This window comes from Maylandia zebra, linkage group LG12, assembly GCF_041146795.1.
Source record: "Maylandia zebra isolate NMK-2024a linkage group LG12, Mzebra_GT3a, whole genome shotgun sequence".
In the NCBI taxonomy this organism is placed as follows: domain Eukaryota; kingdom Metazoa; phylum Chordata; class Actinopteri; order Cichliformes; family Cichlidae; genus Maylandia; species Maylandia zebra.
In genome coordinates this window covers 19,559,444-19,575,509 of record NC_135178.1, presented here as the reverse complement: position 1 = coordinate 19,575,509, position 16,066 = coordinate 19,559,444, and the positions used below count along the sequence as shown (strand labels likewise).

Genomic DNA, 16,066 nt, shown 5'->3' with positions numbered 1-16,066 from the left:
AATTTGCTTCACAAGGTTTTATTCAAATGCAAGGGCAAAATTGTAAATTAAAAAACAAAACAAAACATCAGAATAAATGAGAATGCTAGGAAAAGGCAAACAGGTATTCTTGGAACAGTTTGTTTAGTAAGTCCACTGTTTTAGGCAAGCAATCTAAACTCATTGTCACCAATGAAGAGGCTTCATTCCTTTTCTCATATTTCATTATTTTGATATTGCACTTCTCAAGTGACTGACAGGTATTCAGACAAAGGATCATATAATCAGCCTGTCGATTACAGGTCTTTATAGGAAGCAAATGCATCAGAAAAAAAAGATTTGGCTGGAAACACGTTGGAAATAAAAACAGGACACAAACTAAGAAATGAAGTGCAAAAATACAGCTGTGTCGAGGTTATTTATAGATAAAGGTAAGTGCACATGACAGTCAGGTCAGTCAGGTAAGAAACAGCCGGTTCACAGGTGTGAGCCCGCTTTCCCAAAGGTTTTAAACACACTGCTGACCACAGATAAGAAGAGCAACATAACTTTTAGCACTAACATTGGAGAAACTTTGTCCTGGTCAGTTATAGTGAAGTCGTGTAAGGTCTGAGTTAGTCTTAGACTAAAGTCGGGTCAGTGTCTGTTTCATGCTACATGATGAGGGTACCATGGAAGACTGTTGTGCCTCAGACTGGCTCTGCCAGGAAAAAAAAGAAACCATCTTAAGCACCGAGCTACTTTCAAGCTATGACATATACACCCGTGCCTGTTCTTTCTGCCTTGTGATTAATCTGTGAATGGCTCCCAACACAAGCTTAAGAGAAAAAGCACACTACTTTTTATAATTATTATTCATTTATTTATTGCATTAAAGCTGTTTAAGACAGTGCATGCTGAAGCTCTTCCAAGCTCAGAGCCACACTTGTAAATCCACGTCTTTGTGCTATGTTTATGCAGATTCTTGTACTGTCTGTCCAAAAATTCAGGACTGAGTTTATTCAGTGCTTTTAAACTTACTTAGCTTCTAAATATATATTTTCCCCCAGTGGTTAAAGCATAATAATTGTTCCTGTACAGATAAAGTGATTTAGAATTTGTACTATGTATCATCAAAGTGCTCACACCATTTTCTGTCACTGAAACGATTTTGCACATGTTGGCTGTGAATTTAGAGTGTGAGTCCATGTGTGCATATCTTCACTTCCAGCACTGTGAGTAACAGGCCTCCTACTGTGTTCTCCTGCCCACCGAGTGCAGGGAAAGAAATTTGGAAAAATGCAATAAAGGGGAGGAGAGAAAGTGGAGAAGATGGCAGGAGAAACTGCATCAATCACAACCGACTGCTCCACGGCCCACATTGACTCCCCACAGCGCAGAGAGAATCTAGCCTCCTACGTACCATCCATCACTCAAACAAGCATGACCAGTTTCACTCCTCCACCGTGACTATCCCTTATATGAAGTTTGGGAATCACCAACTGAATCTACCCACGAGCACCACTGACACTAACCTTGACCTCCACCTCACCAAACAAACTTCAGTGACCCCTCGTCCAATACTCTCTAACCGTAGGTGTCCAGCTTCAGATTAGAGATGCTGTTAGATGTGACAAATAATGATAAACCTTACTGCACCCTCTATTTCTTCCACCCGCCCAGCCATATGCTGCGGTCGAACAGATGGGTCAATACATATTTGCTCACTCAGAGAGGCTGTGAGAGTCGGGGGTGGTGAGGGCCAGAAGAGGACAAGAGAAAGGGGGAGGGGCGCAAATCTGGTGCCACAGAGGCAAGGATTTAAAGATGAGCACTGGTCCTTTTATTGTCAGACACGCCCATGCCCACATGATGGGAATGGGCCAAAACCAGATAGGCAGCATAGTGAGGGGGCAGCTTGATGAAAAATATCAGATGCTGTAATGATTTACAATCTGGACACTAAATCCAGTGATCCCAGTTTGAACGTGTAAACTATTCATCGCTCAGTCTCCCAAAAACTTCAAATTACCAGCAACGCACATCTTTTATGCTGTAGGGTGAGTGAAGAGGTCACACAGCTCATCAGCACTTTCCATATACAGTTTCACAAATAAGTGTCAGTGCAGTATGTCAGCGAGACAGTACATTTGATATAAATAAAAAAGTAAACATGGAATCAGTACAGTCTGATGATGGGAACAAAACCACAGTGACATACAGTAGTAGTAAAAACATAATCGCTAACCATCGTGAGGATGTAGTGTGAAAAAGAAACTGAAAACAGATTGACCATAGACCTTTGGAGCGTTTGGTGAGTTGGTGATAATTGTTGTGACTCTCTGGCGTAGTCACTGGGTACATGTGTGGCTGAGATGTGTGTGCTTGAATGCGTGATTGACTGTTTGTGTGTGTGTGTGTGTTTACAGTACAGTACAGTGTGTGCAGTGCCAGAGGCTGAAGTCATCTGTGTTACGGGTGCAGCCCTGAACCCTAGCTTTCCCAGTCGTGGGCGGCCAAACCATCGTCGTCCGAGTCGGACTCTGGTGAGGCCTCCTTGATGCGGCGCAGCGCCTCGTGGATGCTCCTAGTCAGGGGGTCGGTGGAAGGCGGGAACTCTCCCTGGTCCTTTCTCTCTCTGCAGGGAACGCGACGAAGTTTGACCCCCTTGCGAATTTGGGCCAGGATGCTGTTTGGGTCATCGTCACCCTTGGCAGGAAGCAGGGAACGCTGGTCGACCTTCCTCAGATGGAAGCTGCCTCTCTTCAGGGAGGCGAGCACCTCGTCCATGGGGGAGCTTACTGCATGTGAGCAGGGGAGAAAAACACAGACTATGATTGGCTGCTGTAATTAGCTAATGTGAATACTCAAATTATTTTGCTTATTAACAGTCCTGGTACCTTTTCTGTTGTGGATGTCAAACTCTGGGGTCTTCCTCAGCTTTTTGCGGGCGCTCACCAGTTGGCTGCTGTCAAAGAAGCGAGGGATAAACGGGCCAAGCGGGGAGAGAGCGAGCTCTTCTGATACACTCTTCCCCCCAGCCTTCTGCCCCCGCCGCCCCGGGCTCCCAGAGGGCGACAGCTCCTCCCTTGTTGGTGGCGGGGGTGGAGGGGGTGGTGGAGGAGGAGGGGAGATAGGGGATGCTAGCAATGAGGACAAGGAGCAAGGAGAGCAGGAGGAGTCTGCAGGACTGGGCACAGGCAGCGGCGGAAGCGACGCCGTGTACGCCGTCGTGGGCTGAGTGGTGAGCGTGGAGCTGGGGCTGGGGTCCGTCTGCACGCTGGTACTTAGACACAACGGCTGGCCCTGCTTCTGCACACAAACAGAGTCCGCGCACTCCTCCCTCTCACTCAAGCTACTCATTTCCACGCTTCTTCGCTCTCTTCTTGTGCTGTGAGCCGTGCGTAGCCGAGTGGACTTCAGAATCACCTGACCTGGGTACCGCTAGAAAAAGACACAAAGGTGTAGGTGAGCAAAAGATAATTACATATACTGAGACACCTCCAGTGAACAGGAGGGCACATACCTGTTTGAAAGTGCGTAATCTGTCCAGTGTTCTCTGCCTCTCCTGGCTTACTCTGCTCCTCTTCCTTTTCTCATCTTCCTCTTCTTCATTTTTCAGCTGGTAATTCATGAGTTTAGAAGAGGAGAGAGATGATGGAGATGCTTTAGCAGCAAAAAGTCCCATCATTAAAAAAAACCTAAAACAACTTCTACCTGGGATGTGGGGTCCTTTTGGAGGATTTGGCGTCTCTGCTGTTTCTGAGTGTGGTTGGACACACAGATTTCCTATCGATACACACACCATAACCAATTTAAACAATCAATAAAAACTCACAGTCATGAACATACCATAATTATATATATGTATACACATATTTGCTTGGAGACATGTGTCTTTATAACTTGTTGTAGAGAAAATCCAAATATCTAGCACAGAAGAGCTGAACAGGATTGCAACCACAGTATTAGCAGTCACTTCTTCATTTTGAATAGGCTTCATGATCCAGGCTACACTTCAGGAATGAAAATAAAAGCTAATAAAGCACACACACCCTCTTGTTCCTTAGATAGGAGCGTTTGGCAGTGATGCGCCCCCTCCTTGCCTCCAGCTGTCGAGCGCTGACCTGAAGTCTGCGCAGCTCTTCTCTCTCTGCAGTATTGTCCTCTGTTATATCATCCGCACTTTCAAAGGTGTCATAGTACACCACTTCATCCTGACGCTCTGAAAGCACACATACACATAAATATAAACCATTAATGTACAACCAGAATTCAGAAAGTCTTACAGCAGTTAATATAGCAGAAATTCTACTTCAGGACTCTCTTTAAAACAGGATAATTAAGATCTTGCAAACAAAAAGTAGCTGCAGTAGAACCTGTCATCTGTCTACGGATGCTATCTAACTGAGCAGTGAGGAGCAGCTCTTCACACTGTAGTATCTCAGCCTGGATGTCATAGAGCTGAAGCTGGAGCTCATAGTACTTGGTCTCCATGTGATCTAAGAGGGCCATCACGTCCTCACTGCTACACAGACTCTGCATCTGGAAGGAATGAATGTAAAAAATAGAAAACGGTCACAAAACAAAGCATGCTTAGTAAGCGTGCCTGGCAGTTTCATTTGGTCGTGAGCGTGTTACCACACCTCTTCTCGAAGTGTGTGTTTCCTCTGCTCTAGACAGATCTCCCTGGCTCTCTGGAGCTGGAGGGTTTCCTTTGCAACTGAGTAGCGCAGCCTCTCCATGCGCTCCACCGCCGCCGTCCACGAAGACTTACCAAACTTACGCTGATCCAACTTCATACGCTCGTATACACCTATGGACAACAAAACACATTGCACAGGTGGATGAGTGAAACGTGAGAGTGACTCATTCAGTCTCATCCTCTGGTACAGTGTGTGGGCACGTCACCGCAATTTCTTTTCCCTCTATGTGATGACTAAAGTCTAACATAAAAGGAAGGCTCCTTACAATAACACAGAGGGAGACATCTATTGGCCACATTTGGATATTGCATCTACTTTCTTTACAGTCGTCTCTTCAAGCAATTAACTTACTTGATTTTTCATCTGATGAATTTGAGATAATAAAAGAATGAGTCAGCTGTGAAGGAAAACATGAGAAAAGAGGGACACATTGTGGAGTGACCCTGCACTGACAGAAGCTGCTGGCAGAGCTGGTTGATCAATAGGTCGTCCTTGTTTTCTCCTGTTTCTGTTAAAGCACAGCTGTCTGCAGTGTCTCATTAATACCACATCGCATTAGCCCTGGGATCAAAACCACACACAGGTCAATAACACGCCAATGTCTCTACTATGTGTGTGCGTGTTCTCTGTTTGATTATTCAAAGTCATCCTTCTGCTGCTTTATCGACTTGACGTGTCAGTGATGGCAGACCGTACCTTTCTGGGCTCTGGCAGTGATTTCAAAGTATTTTACAGTAAACTCTTGGATGTTGAGGACGGCCTCCTGAGCCTTCTTCTGCCAGTCAGAGTCTTCCTTTTTTAGACCTTCAATGCGCCTCGGGCCCAAGTAGTCATTCTCCATGGAAATCTAACGAGAGGATATGCACACATTTTTTTCAGCAAGATTAAAAAGCGACATTTAATATTTTTCTGTGATGAATAAAATCTAAAGAAAAGTAAGTTTGTTTCGTTTTTTAATAAATCTTATTAACACTTCTCAAAATAACCCTTTGGATACAGTATATAGTGTGCTGATAATAAAAAATGAATAATCATTGAATAAGAATAATAGAAAAAGATTAGGAAGCAGCTGCTGTGTACACAGTGGAGCCAAATCTCAATGACAAGTTAGCTGCCCATTCATAAAAACATACACCTTTAAGATAGCACTGCTTCTTTTCCATTTGAGATCCAGAGTGGTGGTGGTCTAAACTCCAAATATCACACATTACTAAGCTACTGCCACTTAGTGGTAAGAGCAAGTTACACAAATGGTTCTCCTAAACTTTGGAGTCACTGTGGTATACATAACAGTACAGATAATCTCCCCACACATAAAATCTGTGTTTTAAAGTTTAAACACACACTCCATTTAAGTGCTTTCACCACAAAAAGCAGGCCTGGAGGGGCAGCCTCACTCCCACACACAGAAGTACTGGCAACTGTCATGAAATTCCATCTTCTCTTTTAGTTTAGTTATTTTTAATTACTGTGTGCACAGTCAAGTAAGCATGTATGCAAGTAGACATCTATAACAAAAAGTAGTGTCAGCCTCACACGATCACTGAGATTACAAAAGCATGTGCGATGATGAAAAACAAATTTAAAAAAAACTTAAATCTTAATTGTTTCCGTTGTTTTATTGGTTATGTTTATGGAAGATAGAATAATGTCAGTTGAGCATGTAAATATTAATATCAACAAATACAGTATGAATTACTGTAATATTGTATTTATCAATATAATAAATACAATATAAAGTTGTTTTTAATAGCTTAACTGAAAAGGCTAAACTTTCATATATTCTGTATTCATTACATGTAAAGTTGATATTTCAGGGGTTTTATGTTTCCATTTTGATGAAGTCAGAAATCCACTATCTAAAATTGTTAGAATACTTCATATAGATTTTTATTAAATTACTATTCACACACTCTAAAAAACTCTAGTTCAGCATACGCAGCCACAATAATGCAGTCCAAATTATGATCAACTTTAAGCCTCAGTTCTGAAGGCTAGATGTTCGCACAACCTCTGTACTCCTGAACCCAAGACAACATCAGATACATCTCACGTAGGTGTAAGAAAACAATAACTGGACCTCTGCTCGCTGGTCCAATGTCCTCTTTTCAGATTAAATCAATTTTGGTTTTTTGATTTCCAATCAAAAAAAATGGCTTGAAATATTTCACTGAAAGTTAATCTTCTAGAATTAAATTACAGGAAGTCTGAACTATTTTACAACATTCACATTTTTTGAGATGCACTAGTGCAAATTTCAGAAACTAATTAAAGCTTGGATCAGTTCAGCATCACACCATTTGTCATTTAATTATCAAACTGCAGCATCATGGTTTAGAGAGTTAGACACCAAAAAAGAATAAACAATCCATCACTAATGTGGAAAGCAGGCGAGTCCTTTTTTTGTTTTGTTTTTACACAAAATCAGAATCAGAATCGCGTTTATTAGCCATGTATATGCAGAGACACACACAAGGAATTTGGTTCCGGCAGATGGTGACTGTGAAGCACAACAATGTATATCTCAACAATGTAAGCAACACAATTCACCCCCCCCCCACACACACACACACACAAGCGTATGGATACAGCTACACATGCATACACATACATACACAAACATACACAAGCTGTGTAAACCAACCATAAACAAACCATCTAAATCTTATATACATAAAATACAGGATAACAGAAATGAAATGAAGTGAAATGAATACCACAGAAATCATAAGACAAACAAGATTACAGAGCTAAACATCAACTGGCTGACCCTTATTAACCTTCCATCTCTATTCAGCAGTGCACCAGTATCATTTGCTACTGCAATTTCCTGAAGGTTTTTTAATAAAAATATTCTTCCATATTGATTTGTGCTACTATATAGCTAAGGTTACAGTATATAAATAAATATTTCACAAGAGGATCTCAAATGCTCTCAATCTATATGTTAACTCGGGTACAAAAAATATGTATAAAAAGTTCTTAATTAAGATTCGTCTTTCCAGTGTTTTTCACTTCACAAAAAATAACCTTTGATCAAGTGTTTTGATATTAAATGCTACTCCATCACAGAGTAGACAGACATCAGTCCTGCCAGTTCTGAATCATCAGTTAACCTAACATGCATGAACATTAGAAGAAGAAAGAGCACTTACTCTTGTCTAACCATTTTGTGAAGATAAAAGAACTTAGTCACTGAAAGTCTTGCTGTGTAGTAGCTGCAGATGCTGTAGGCTATAAATACACCCGGATGTTTGAGTGTAACCCACTCCTACCTCCCCCACTCTGGTAGGAGGTTCCATGGTGTAATGGTTAGCACTCTGGACTCTGAATCCAGCGATCCGAGTTCAAATCTCGGTGGGACCTGCATATTTTGTAACCTCTTTCTCCCCTCTTGTTTTCTGGCAAAGCCTCGATTCTGCTGACATACTGTTGAGCAGACTAAATGCACTACAGAAAAAATCCAGAGAGACAAAAAGGGAGGTTCTGCTCTACTTATCAGAGTAGTATATGTATGCATCTATACCATACCCATACATCCGACCGACTATCAACATAGAGGATTAAAGTTGCTAACCTTCTCTGTCTTTAGTTGAAGGACTGTGATTGACAGCAGCCACACGTGAAGTGGAAAGCTTTACTCAACAATCCATCCTTCCATTCAGACTGGTCCTTTCTGAATAGTAACAACCTCTATTGATTTGTGCTTCTGGACATAAATTTCCACCCTTATTCCTAAGAATTAGTTTCACTAAAATACCTGAATTCACTGAATGTGGTGGAGTGATTATGCTCACAGCAGAGACAACAGTTTGACTCATACACATAAGATTTTTTTCTATTTCATTTGTACTATTATTAATACTAAAAACTATTAATTCAATATACACAATATTTAATATCGATTATTCTTTGTTATTAAGCTGGACTCAATTAGGTTTATACAACAAAAAATACTCAGGGTTAGAAAAAGGTAATTGTTTGAGATAAAATACAGCGATTGTTACTTCTTTCATGGTTCAGATTCCTGGTTGCCAGGGTGACAAATCCCAGCTGAACAGTGTGGACAGCATATTGTACGTGCTGTAGACGTAAAAAATACTTCCTACTGGTTCTGTTTCTTCATTAGGTCCTATAGGTGTACCTGCAGTACACCTATAGGACCCCACACAACATGATTTATTCATGTCTCTGTGAGAATACGGGAAATTGGAGATCCATTCACTCTGACAGCATTTCACTCACACACCACCATAAGTTTTTCAGGTACTGTGGAAAACTTAGAGGAAGGTTTTGATCCAAGGATGGGAAAGCTGTTTTTTCTTAGTAGATGGATATCAAGTGGCAAAGTTAATATCCATCCAAAAGACACTGAGGTCTTATTATTATTGATGTGCTGCGTGTGAGTCATGGAGCTAAATATATATGTGCCATCAGCACTGCAATGATTGAACAAAGCTTTTCCACCATTTATCCATTCACCAGCATTCATCTTCCCTTTGCAATTAGATCCGTCTCATCCCCCTCCCACTGTGTTGGAGCTTATCAGAAAATACAAGATAATTTGTACCGTAATACCATAATACATCTTCGTCAAACACACACATACACAGTGTTGCAGACAAATGGAGCAGGCTCTATTTTAGGAGACATGAGAATTTCCTGTCAGGTCCGTTGTGTTTTATGATCCATCCACGTCACTGACTAAATGCAGAAATAATATGTAATTTAAACATAGCAGCTAAAGAAGAGGTCAGAAAAACCCACACAACTCCCATGATCTACAACAACAATTTGTGTCTCATTTTATTTTTATTTCCTCCTGGTTATATGTCACCAGTGTTCTTTTACCCCCTATGTGTAAAATGTTTGTTTGCATGCAAACTATGTAAGCTACTTGGATTGACTGAAAGGGCTTGGTAAAATGCCGAGAGGTCTTGCAAAATTACTGGGTCACTAAAGGATTTAGATCCAAACCTAAGTTCAAACAAATTCCCACGAAATATCAAGAATGCCTCTCTGATTCCAAACAAGGGGAAATTGTTACCTTGATCTGCTGCCTGCGAAGCATGGCTAGTTCCCTCATGTCTCTGAAGGGTTGCAGAAGATACTGGTACAGCTGTGTGGAGGCCTCCAGCAGACCTCCGTAGGCGTGGTCTTCTTCCTCATATAGCTCCAGTAACTCCACCATACTGTCCATGGTCTTGTGCTTCTCCAGCAGCTGCATTTTATACGTGCAAGAAGTTATTTTTCTTAACATCAACAACTTTTAAAACACAGGAAAACAGCGCACATCGAGCAGCTTACAAACATACTGCAAGTAAGGGGTGTTTCCATGATTTTTAAAATAAGGTGGAATTGCACAAGAGCAAGGTGGAGGGGGCGTCACAGGAGACCAGAATATTTCCAGACCAGCCTGGAAATTGTTTTATATTGAATAAATTATAAAGTATTTAGCCCTTTTAATTTAGTTAAAAAGCCTTAAATGTGATTTTGGACCATAGTACAATATATCTTAGCAAACATACTCAAAACGTAAAGATTAAGCAGAGTCACATAAATGATATCCTAATTATTTATTTCATTAACGACTGTATCACTTCAATCTTGCAGTGAGATGTGATATTGAATACTTATACACTGTTGGATAGCTTTATTTGCAATAAAAATGCCTAGAATAAAATATATATTTTTTCAATCTGCAAAATAAAATCTAAAGCTTTAAAATACATGATATGAATGGGATTTGAATCCAAACAGAATAGAAGGGAGTAAAAAGCGAGAAGATTATTAAAACTATGACTAGACTACAAGGATGCTTTGTGTAACTGTAAATAACAGGAGTATATCTGAGCGTAGTCTCTTGCTGCATAGACTATGGCTAAGTGAGCAGAGTCATTGCAGCTGCTGGGAATAAGATCGATACATGCACATTTTTGCCAGACTGAATAATCCTGTAGGCTACCAGCAACACCAAAATAAGCATTAACTCATTCCTCAAATGGAGTGAGAGGATCGATAGGCCAGTGTGTGTGTGCGTGCATGTGTGTACGTGTGAGATGTCTGACAAAATAAACAACTTCTGTTTTTGAATGAGCTATAGAGCGCTGTCACTGCAGTCCAGGGAGCTCAGCCTGTGATAAACAGTTGAATAAGATCAGCAGCTCCTCGAGGATGAATCCTCCGTCGAGCAAATGGAAATCCCAAACTGATAAACACTTACTGAAGCAATCAGAGGGATGGCTCGGCTGTTTAATGTTTTCAGATCAGGAAAAGGGCAGTAAGGCAACACTTCCTCTGTCTGATTTTCTGCCTTTTTTATTCTGACAGCGGGAGTGGTTGTGGGACCGTCTGTGTGAAACGACATGGCTTCTCTCACTCGTGTGCGCTATTCAGTCTCTCTTCGCTGCCAAAAGCAAAGCAGAGAGGAAATGCCTCGGCCAGAATAGTCACATAAGCACATCAGTATAAATGCATGTCGTTTCAACTCTAAGTTAAAAAAGACATGAAATGCATCACGCTGTGACTGCGATCATAAACACAGCATCTTTAAGAGGAGCCTTCTATCCTTTTTCATTGCATTTGCAAAACGAATATAAGTGTATTGTAAGAAATGGTCTCACTAAAATTAGCTTTTAAATAGTCCATGTAGTTCAAAGAAATCCGGGTAACACACCAAGGTTTATCTACCACTTCCACTGTAACGTTATGAAGAAGTAACACTGTTGAAAACACTTCCATTAAAGGCCTCTCTCACCTGTTCCCTCAGGGGCCTTCTCTCACTGTCTGGCTCCACAAGTCAAGGATGCATTAATCTACCACTGCTGATTAGGAGCACAATGCGAGAGCCGATGAGCATCAATACCTATTGCTATTATGAGCTTTTAACCAATCATTAGCTGCTGCTTAAGTGTGCCAGAGGAGCAGGCCCAGAGCATGGTGTCTGGAGGGTGTCTGCACTATTAGTCAGAGTCCCGGTCAAACATTAAATCATTGCAATTTGAAATGAGTGATGTTATTAAAACAAATATTACTCCTTTTACTTCAAAACATCTTTAATTAGCATGTATTAAATAAATGTCAAATTCATTTTCAAGGCCACAAATCAGTCAGACTCATAATTTCAAAATGAGTTAAAGGTCATAAACATATAATGAGGTTATGTGCTCCTCTAGCATGAATTATATTTATAATGTTAACTTTATGGCTTACAAATTCACCTCACAATCAAAAGAAACCAGTTTTGATCCCAGGTTTGTGTGTGGACTGGATTCGCTCAGCTGTATAAGCAGACTGCTGACTCGCTGTGAGTTTAGTACAGCACACTGCAGTGAATTTTTATAAAAAAAAAAACCCTTTGCTCTCTGGTGAGACAGCATTATTGGGTACTCCACCTTATCTCTGGAGAAAAGGAAAAAACTGAAGCACTCTACCTGTCATTGACTGGGTGTCTCTTGTATTGTAGAGGTTACACTGTCTTTTTTTTTTTTTTTTACCTCCCGTAACTTCATGTGATCTGTTTTTTTCACACTTCAGTCCCCTTAGAGTTTTAGGTGAGTGAGATCGAGTTTTTCCTTCCCACTGTCGCCAAGTGCTTGCTAATAGGGGGTCGCCTGATTGTTGTGACAATATAAAGCGCCTTTATTTATAGAGTTCTAACTTACAACATTGTTGTTGTGAGTTAGAACTCTATAAATAAAACTGAATTTAACTGAACTTTGTTCTTTCTTTCTAACCTCAGAAACTAGCTTCCTACTCAAAGGGAACGTGATTCTATTTGTCTCCTCTCGTCCTGTGCCGTCTGTCCTGTGACAGTAGTGGAAATGAAATGCCTTTTTGTTTTCATTAATTCTGGGTTTATTATTTTTAGTTATTACGCATCGTAGTGTTTTTTTTTTAAATTATCATTTAAAGAAAAATTAAACCTTAAGGCTATACTGGAGGATGCATCAGTACCCCTGGAACTTCTAATTCTTAGCTTTAATGACAAACAAAACACACTAATGCAGTATAATATATGCATAGAATGATAGATATGCAAAAATAAATAAAATAAAAACTTCCAATCTTAACTAATCAAGCAAATAAATCTGGTTTCAATAGTTCAGCCATTTCTGTTTAACTCTTTTTTGTGTGTTTTAAGTGTGCCTGCTATAACTGTCTAACCTACATAGAACAGATTTATTATAGCAAAATGGAAATGACCAAATTAGCCTCTCTGAAGTGTTTGTCTCATAAGTTTTCTTGCTGTATTCATGATTATTCAAAGCAAAGCAGTGTCCTGTACAGTGACTATTATTCTAGCAGTTCTACATCCACTTTGGGAGTTTTTGTGCCTTCAGCATCCTGGTAGAAGAAAGAGCTCCAGCTTGCATACTGGACTTTTTTTTTGAAGTCTTACTGTAGGTGAATCTCATGTAATATTAGGTTGGGGTTTTTTTTTCTGAGTTTGTGTGTTTTTGTGTTGTTAAATTTTGTACATGAATAAAATAAATGCCCTGTGCAATGAATCGGGTCTGGTAAGTGCAGCGCATCTTAATTTTCCAGATGTGCGGACACACTTGTGTCACAGACAAGCTGTGGGAGGATCTCAAAACTCACCTCCTGCAGATGTTTATTTGCTCGGCTGAGCGCCTCTTCGTACCCGGACTGCCTCAGTTCGCTCAGGCTTTCGTAGTACTCATCCGGGTCGTCATTTTCCGTGAAGAGAACCTGGGAAAGTATCTTCCAACCGCAGGTGTCGAGCGCGTGACCCAAGTACACCTGTAAATTGAAGCACAGCTCGTCCATTTCTGTTTCGGATACTTCCGCCGGGCCGAACAACACCGTCCACATCCCGGCCGGCTCCTCTGGAAACACCGGCAGGCATGGCTCCAGGACGGAGTTTATCGAGCACAGCTGCTGGTGGATTGCCCGAAGGTCCTGAAAGGAGAAGAGTCCGGCCCAGCTGCAGTCCTCCCTGCTCAGACTGTCCAGCTCCTCCAGGTCCAGGCAGTCCAGTGATAGAGACAGCTGGTCCTCTCTGAGTGATTGTAACGCGTCGGTGTCGGGGCTAACCCGCGAAGCAACGGGTTTAGTCGCAGTCTGAATTTTGACAGGACTATGTTTTGACAGGGACTTGGTTTTAGGGCTGCATGCTTTAGCCTCACTGGCTCCTTTACTAGACGCTATATCCCTGACGGGACTTTCGAGCCATTTTGTTTTGTCCCCCTCCAGACCAGTCACCTCCACAGGAGGGTCCCTACCAAAGCTTCTCCTCTGCACCGTCCTGTTATGACACGTAATGGCAAATTTGCCCTCCACCTCATTCCAAGCGACGATGAAAACAAATTTATGCTTCTCCTTCTCCTCAAACGCATTCGGGCGAACGGCTACCCACCCCGACTCCAAATTATCCTCCATTGTAAAGGACATCTCTGCCAAGTGATGAAACGGGAATATGCTGCGGTGGCACTGTCTGGGAGTGGGGCGTGAAACGGAGAGCCTCACAGCGCTGTAACGTCGTTTACCAAACCGTTTGCTCTCCGAGGAGATTTCGCCTGGGGGGCTATCCTCCTTCGCTCGAGTGGATGAATTTGAAGCAGTGCGGTTTCATGTCCCATCTCTGGCCCACCTGCTTTCAACTTGGACGTCTATCGCATCATCGAGCAGCCGTTACCTCTGCCATTAGCTTTCCCGGCCGTTAAAGACTCGGCTCTGACACATAACAGGCGCCCGAGTGTTTACCAGTCCAACGGTCGATCCGCCTGTCAGCTGGGTTCTGTTATTCTCTCGGCTCCAGAGCCCCTTTCTAATCATGAAGCACGACACCAGAGCAGACATCGTTCAGATACGCCACGCCGAGAGCACACATGAGCGTTACACGGGGCTCTCTCCGGTCTGTGTGAAAGGGTAGCATCGTCTCCAAACTCACATTACCATGTTGTCTTCAGTGTTCGCCCAGCAGGACCACAGACGCAAAATATGATGCCTTCAGGTGCACTGAGATATATCGGAACTATATTGATAAACTCGGAGACACGGGGAAATAGGCAAAACTGAGTGCTGAAAGCTACACTGCGGTCTATTTATGAAACATTGGAGACTTTTTGTAAATAGAAAGAGCGGTTTGCATTAACGTTTGTAATCCCATGGAAAGCTGCTTTAGCAGCAGTTACTTACCATGTTACTACTGACTGCTATACTAATGCAAGCCAGCTTTGAGGACACTGAGTCTGCATTGCTGTATCCCAAAAAGCACGTGAACGCAACATTAGAGATTCCGCTTGAGTAGGGCACGTAACTGTGGTAGCTTAGAAAATAAAAACAATGCAGCTTTTTTCCGAAATGAATTAAATAATAGTTAGATGCACAGAATAATAACTTTTTAAAATATTTCACCAATTAAATTGACAGCTCATTTTCTGAAGTAACTGAATGACCCCATTTCTAGAAGGCCCCTGAAATCATCTAATATAAAACAGTTCATTCCCTCTTTCTTTTTAGAGGAAGGGCAGGAAGCCGAGTGAACCAACTTTATTTTCAGGTCACAGGGGATCAGTGGGATGACTCATACAGACAGCCATTCACACCTACAGCCAAGTCAGAGTAGCCACTTATTAGTTTAACCCGCTTGTCTTTGGACTGTGGGAGGATTTAGTTGCCATCATAATGATGATGTAGTCCAAAACCACTAACCTTGAAGTAATAAAGTAGTTGAAAAAAACTGAAGAAAAAAATGTGTCTCATCTTACATAGTTAAGTTCAGAGGAGGGAACTGGTATTGAGTTACACAGCTCCTGTTGTTTACACGTTGGCTGGCCTGTTACAGAAGACAGGGATGGAAAATAGCATTCCCCATTAATGGTCACAGCCTTGAGATAGATAAAAGTGAGTCCCTCAGCAGGGTCTGTTTCTCCTAATGATGCAAAGAAAAAAAAATCCTTAATGGGTTCCAACGAAGACTGCCTCCCACCACAACAACCTATAGAGCACTATGTTTGCATTATTAAACAGATCCCTGGGACCTCTGGGATCCTGTAGTTTTAAAGACGTTCATTTAAAAATACTGCAAAATGCTGAACATCTCCTACGACTATCAGGAGCAAGTTGGGGTGATTTCGGATAGGCGGCTGAACATTTCTGAAGAACCGCGTGTTCCTTTTTTTTTTTTTTTTAAATCTTCTTTTGGATTTCACTGGACTACCGCCTAACAAAACCTCCATATTAACAGCCCAGTTTATTTCCAAATACCTGAAATCACGCACTGGTACACACACAATGAAACACAGAGCCCGTTGATTTAGGGGACTCAGTTAAATGGGATTTACTCAATCAATTCAATGAAATTAATTGAAAAATAAAACCTTATTTTGGCTTTTGAGTAGCGTGCGCCAAAGGGGATTTTGCGCAAGTCCTGCGTG

The 16,066-nt window shown here is 41.6% G+C and overlaps 1 protein-coding gene and 1 non-coding gene across 2 annotated transcripts; one reads left to right on the top strand and one right to left on the bottom strand.

Moving 5' to 3' along the window:
* Positions 1–2: 2 nt before the first annotated feature.
* LOC101485967 (junction-mediating and -regulatory protein) lies at positions 3–14,667 on the bottom strand. The gene is made up of 10 exons (XM_004544471.4): positions 13,266–14,667; positions 9,712–9,885; positions 5,361–5,511; positions 4,605–4,774; positions 4,338–4,503; positions 4,014–4,183; positions 3,676–3,747; positions 3,485–3,580; positions 2,859–3,402; positions 3–2,759 (listed from the first exon to the last, which is right to left on the bottom strand). The coding sequence occupies exons 1-10, from the start codon at positions 14,076–14,078 to the stop codon at positions 2,452–2,454; spliced, it is 2,664 nt and encodes an 887-aa protein (XP_004544528.3). The 5' UTR covers positions 14,079–14,667; the 3' UTR covers positions 3–2,451.
* Positions 7,959–8,030, top strand: trnaq-cug (transfer RNA glutamine (anticodon CUG)). Its single transcript has one exon. It is a non-coding gene; the product is annotated as a tRNA-Gln (tRNA).
* Positions 14,668–16,066: the final 1,399 nt, after the last annotated feature.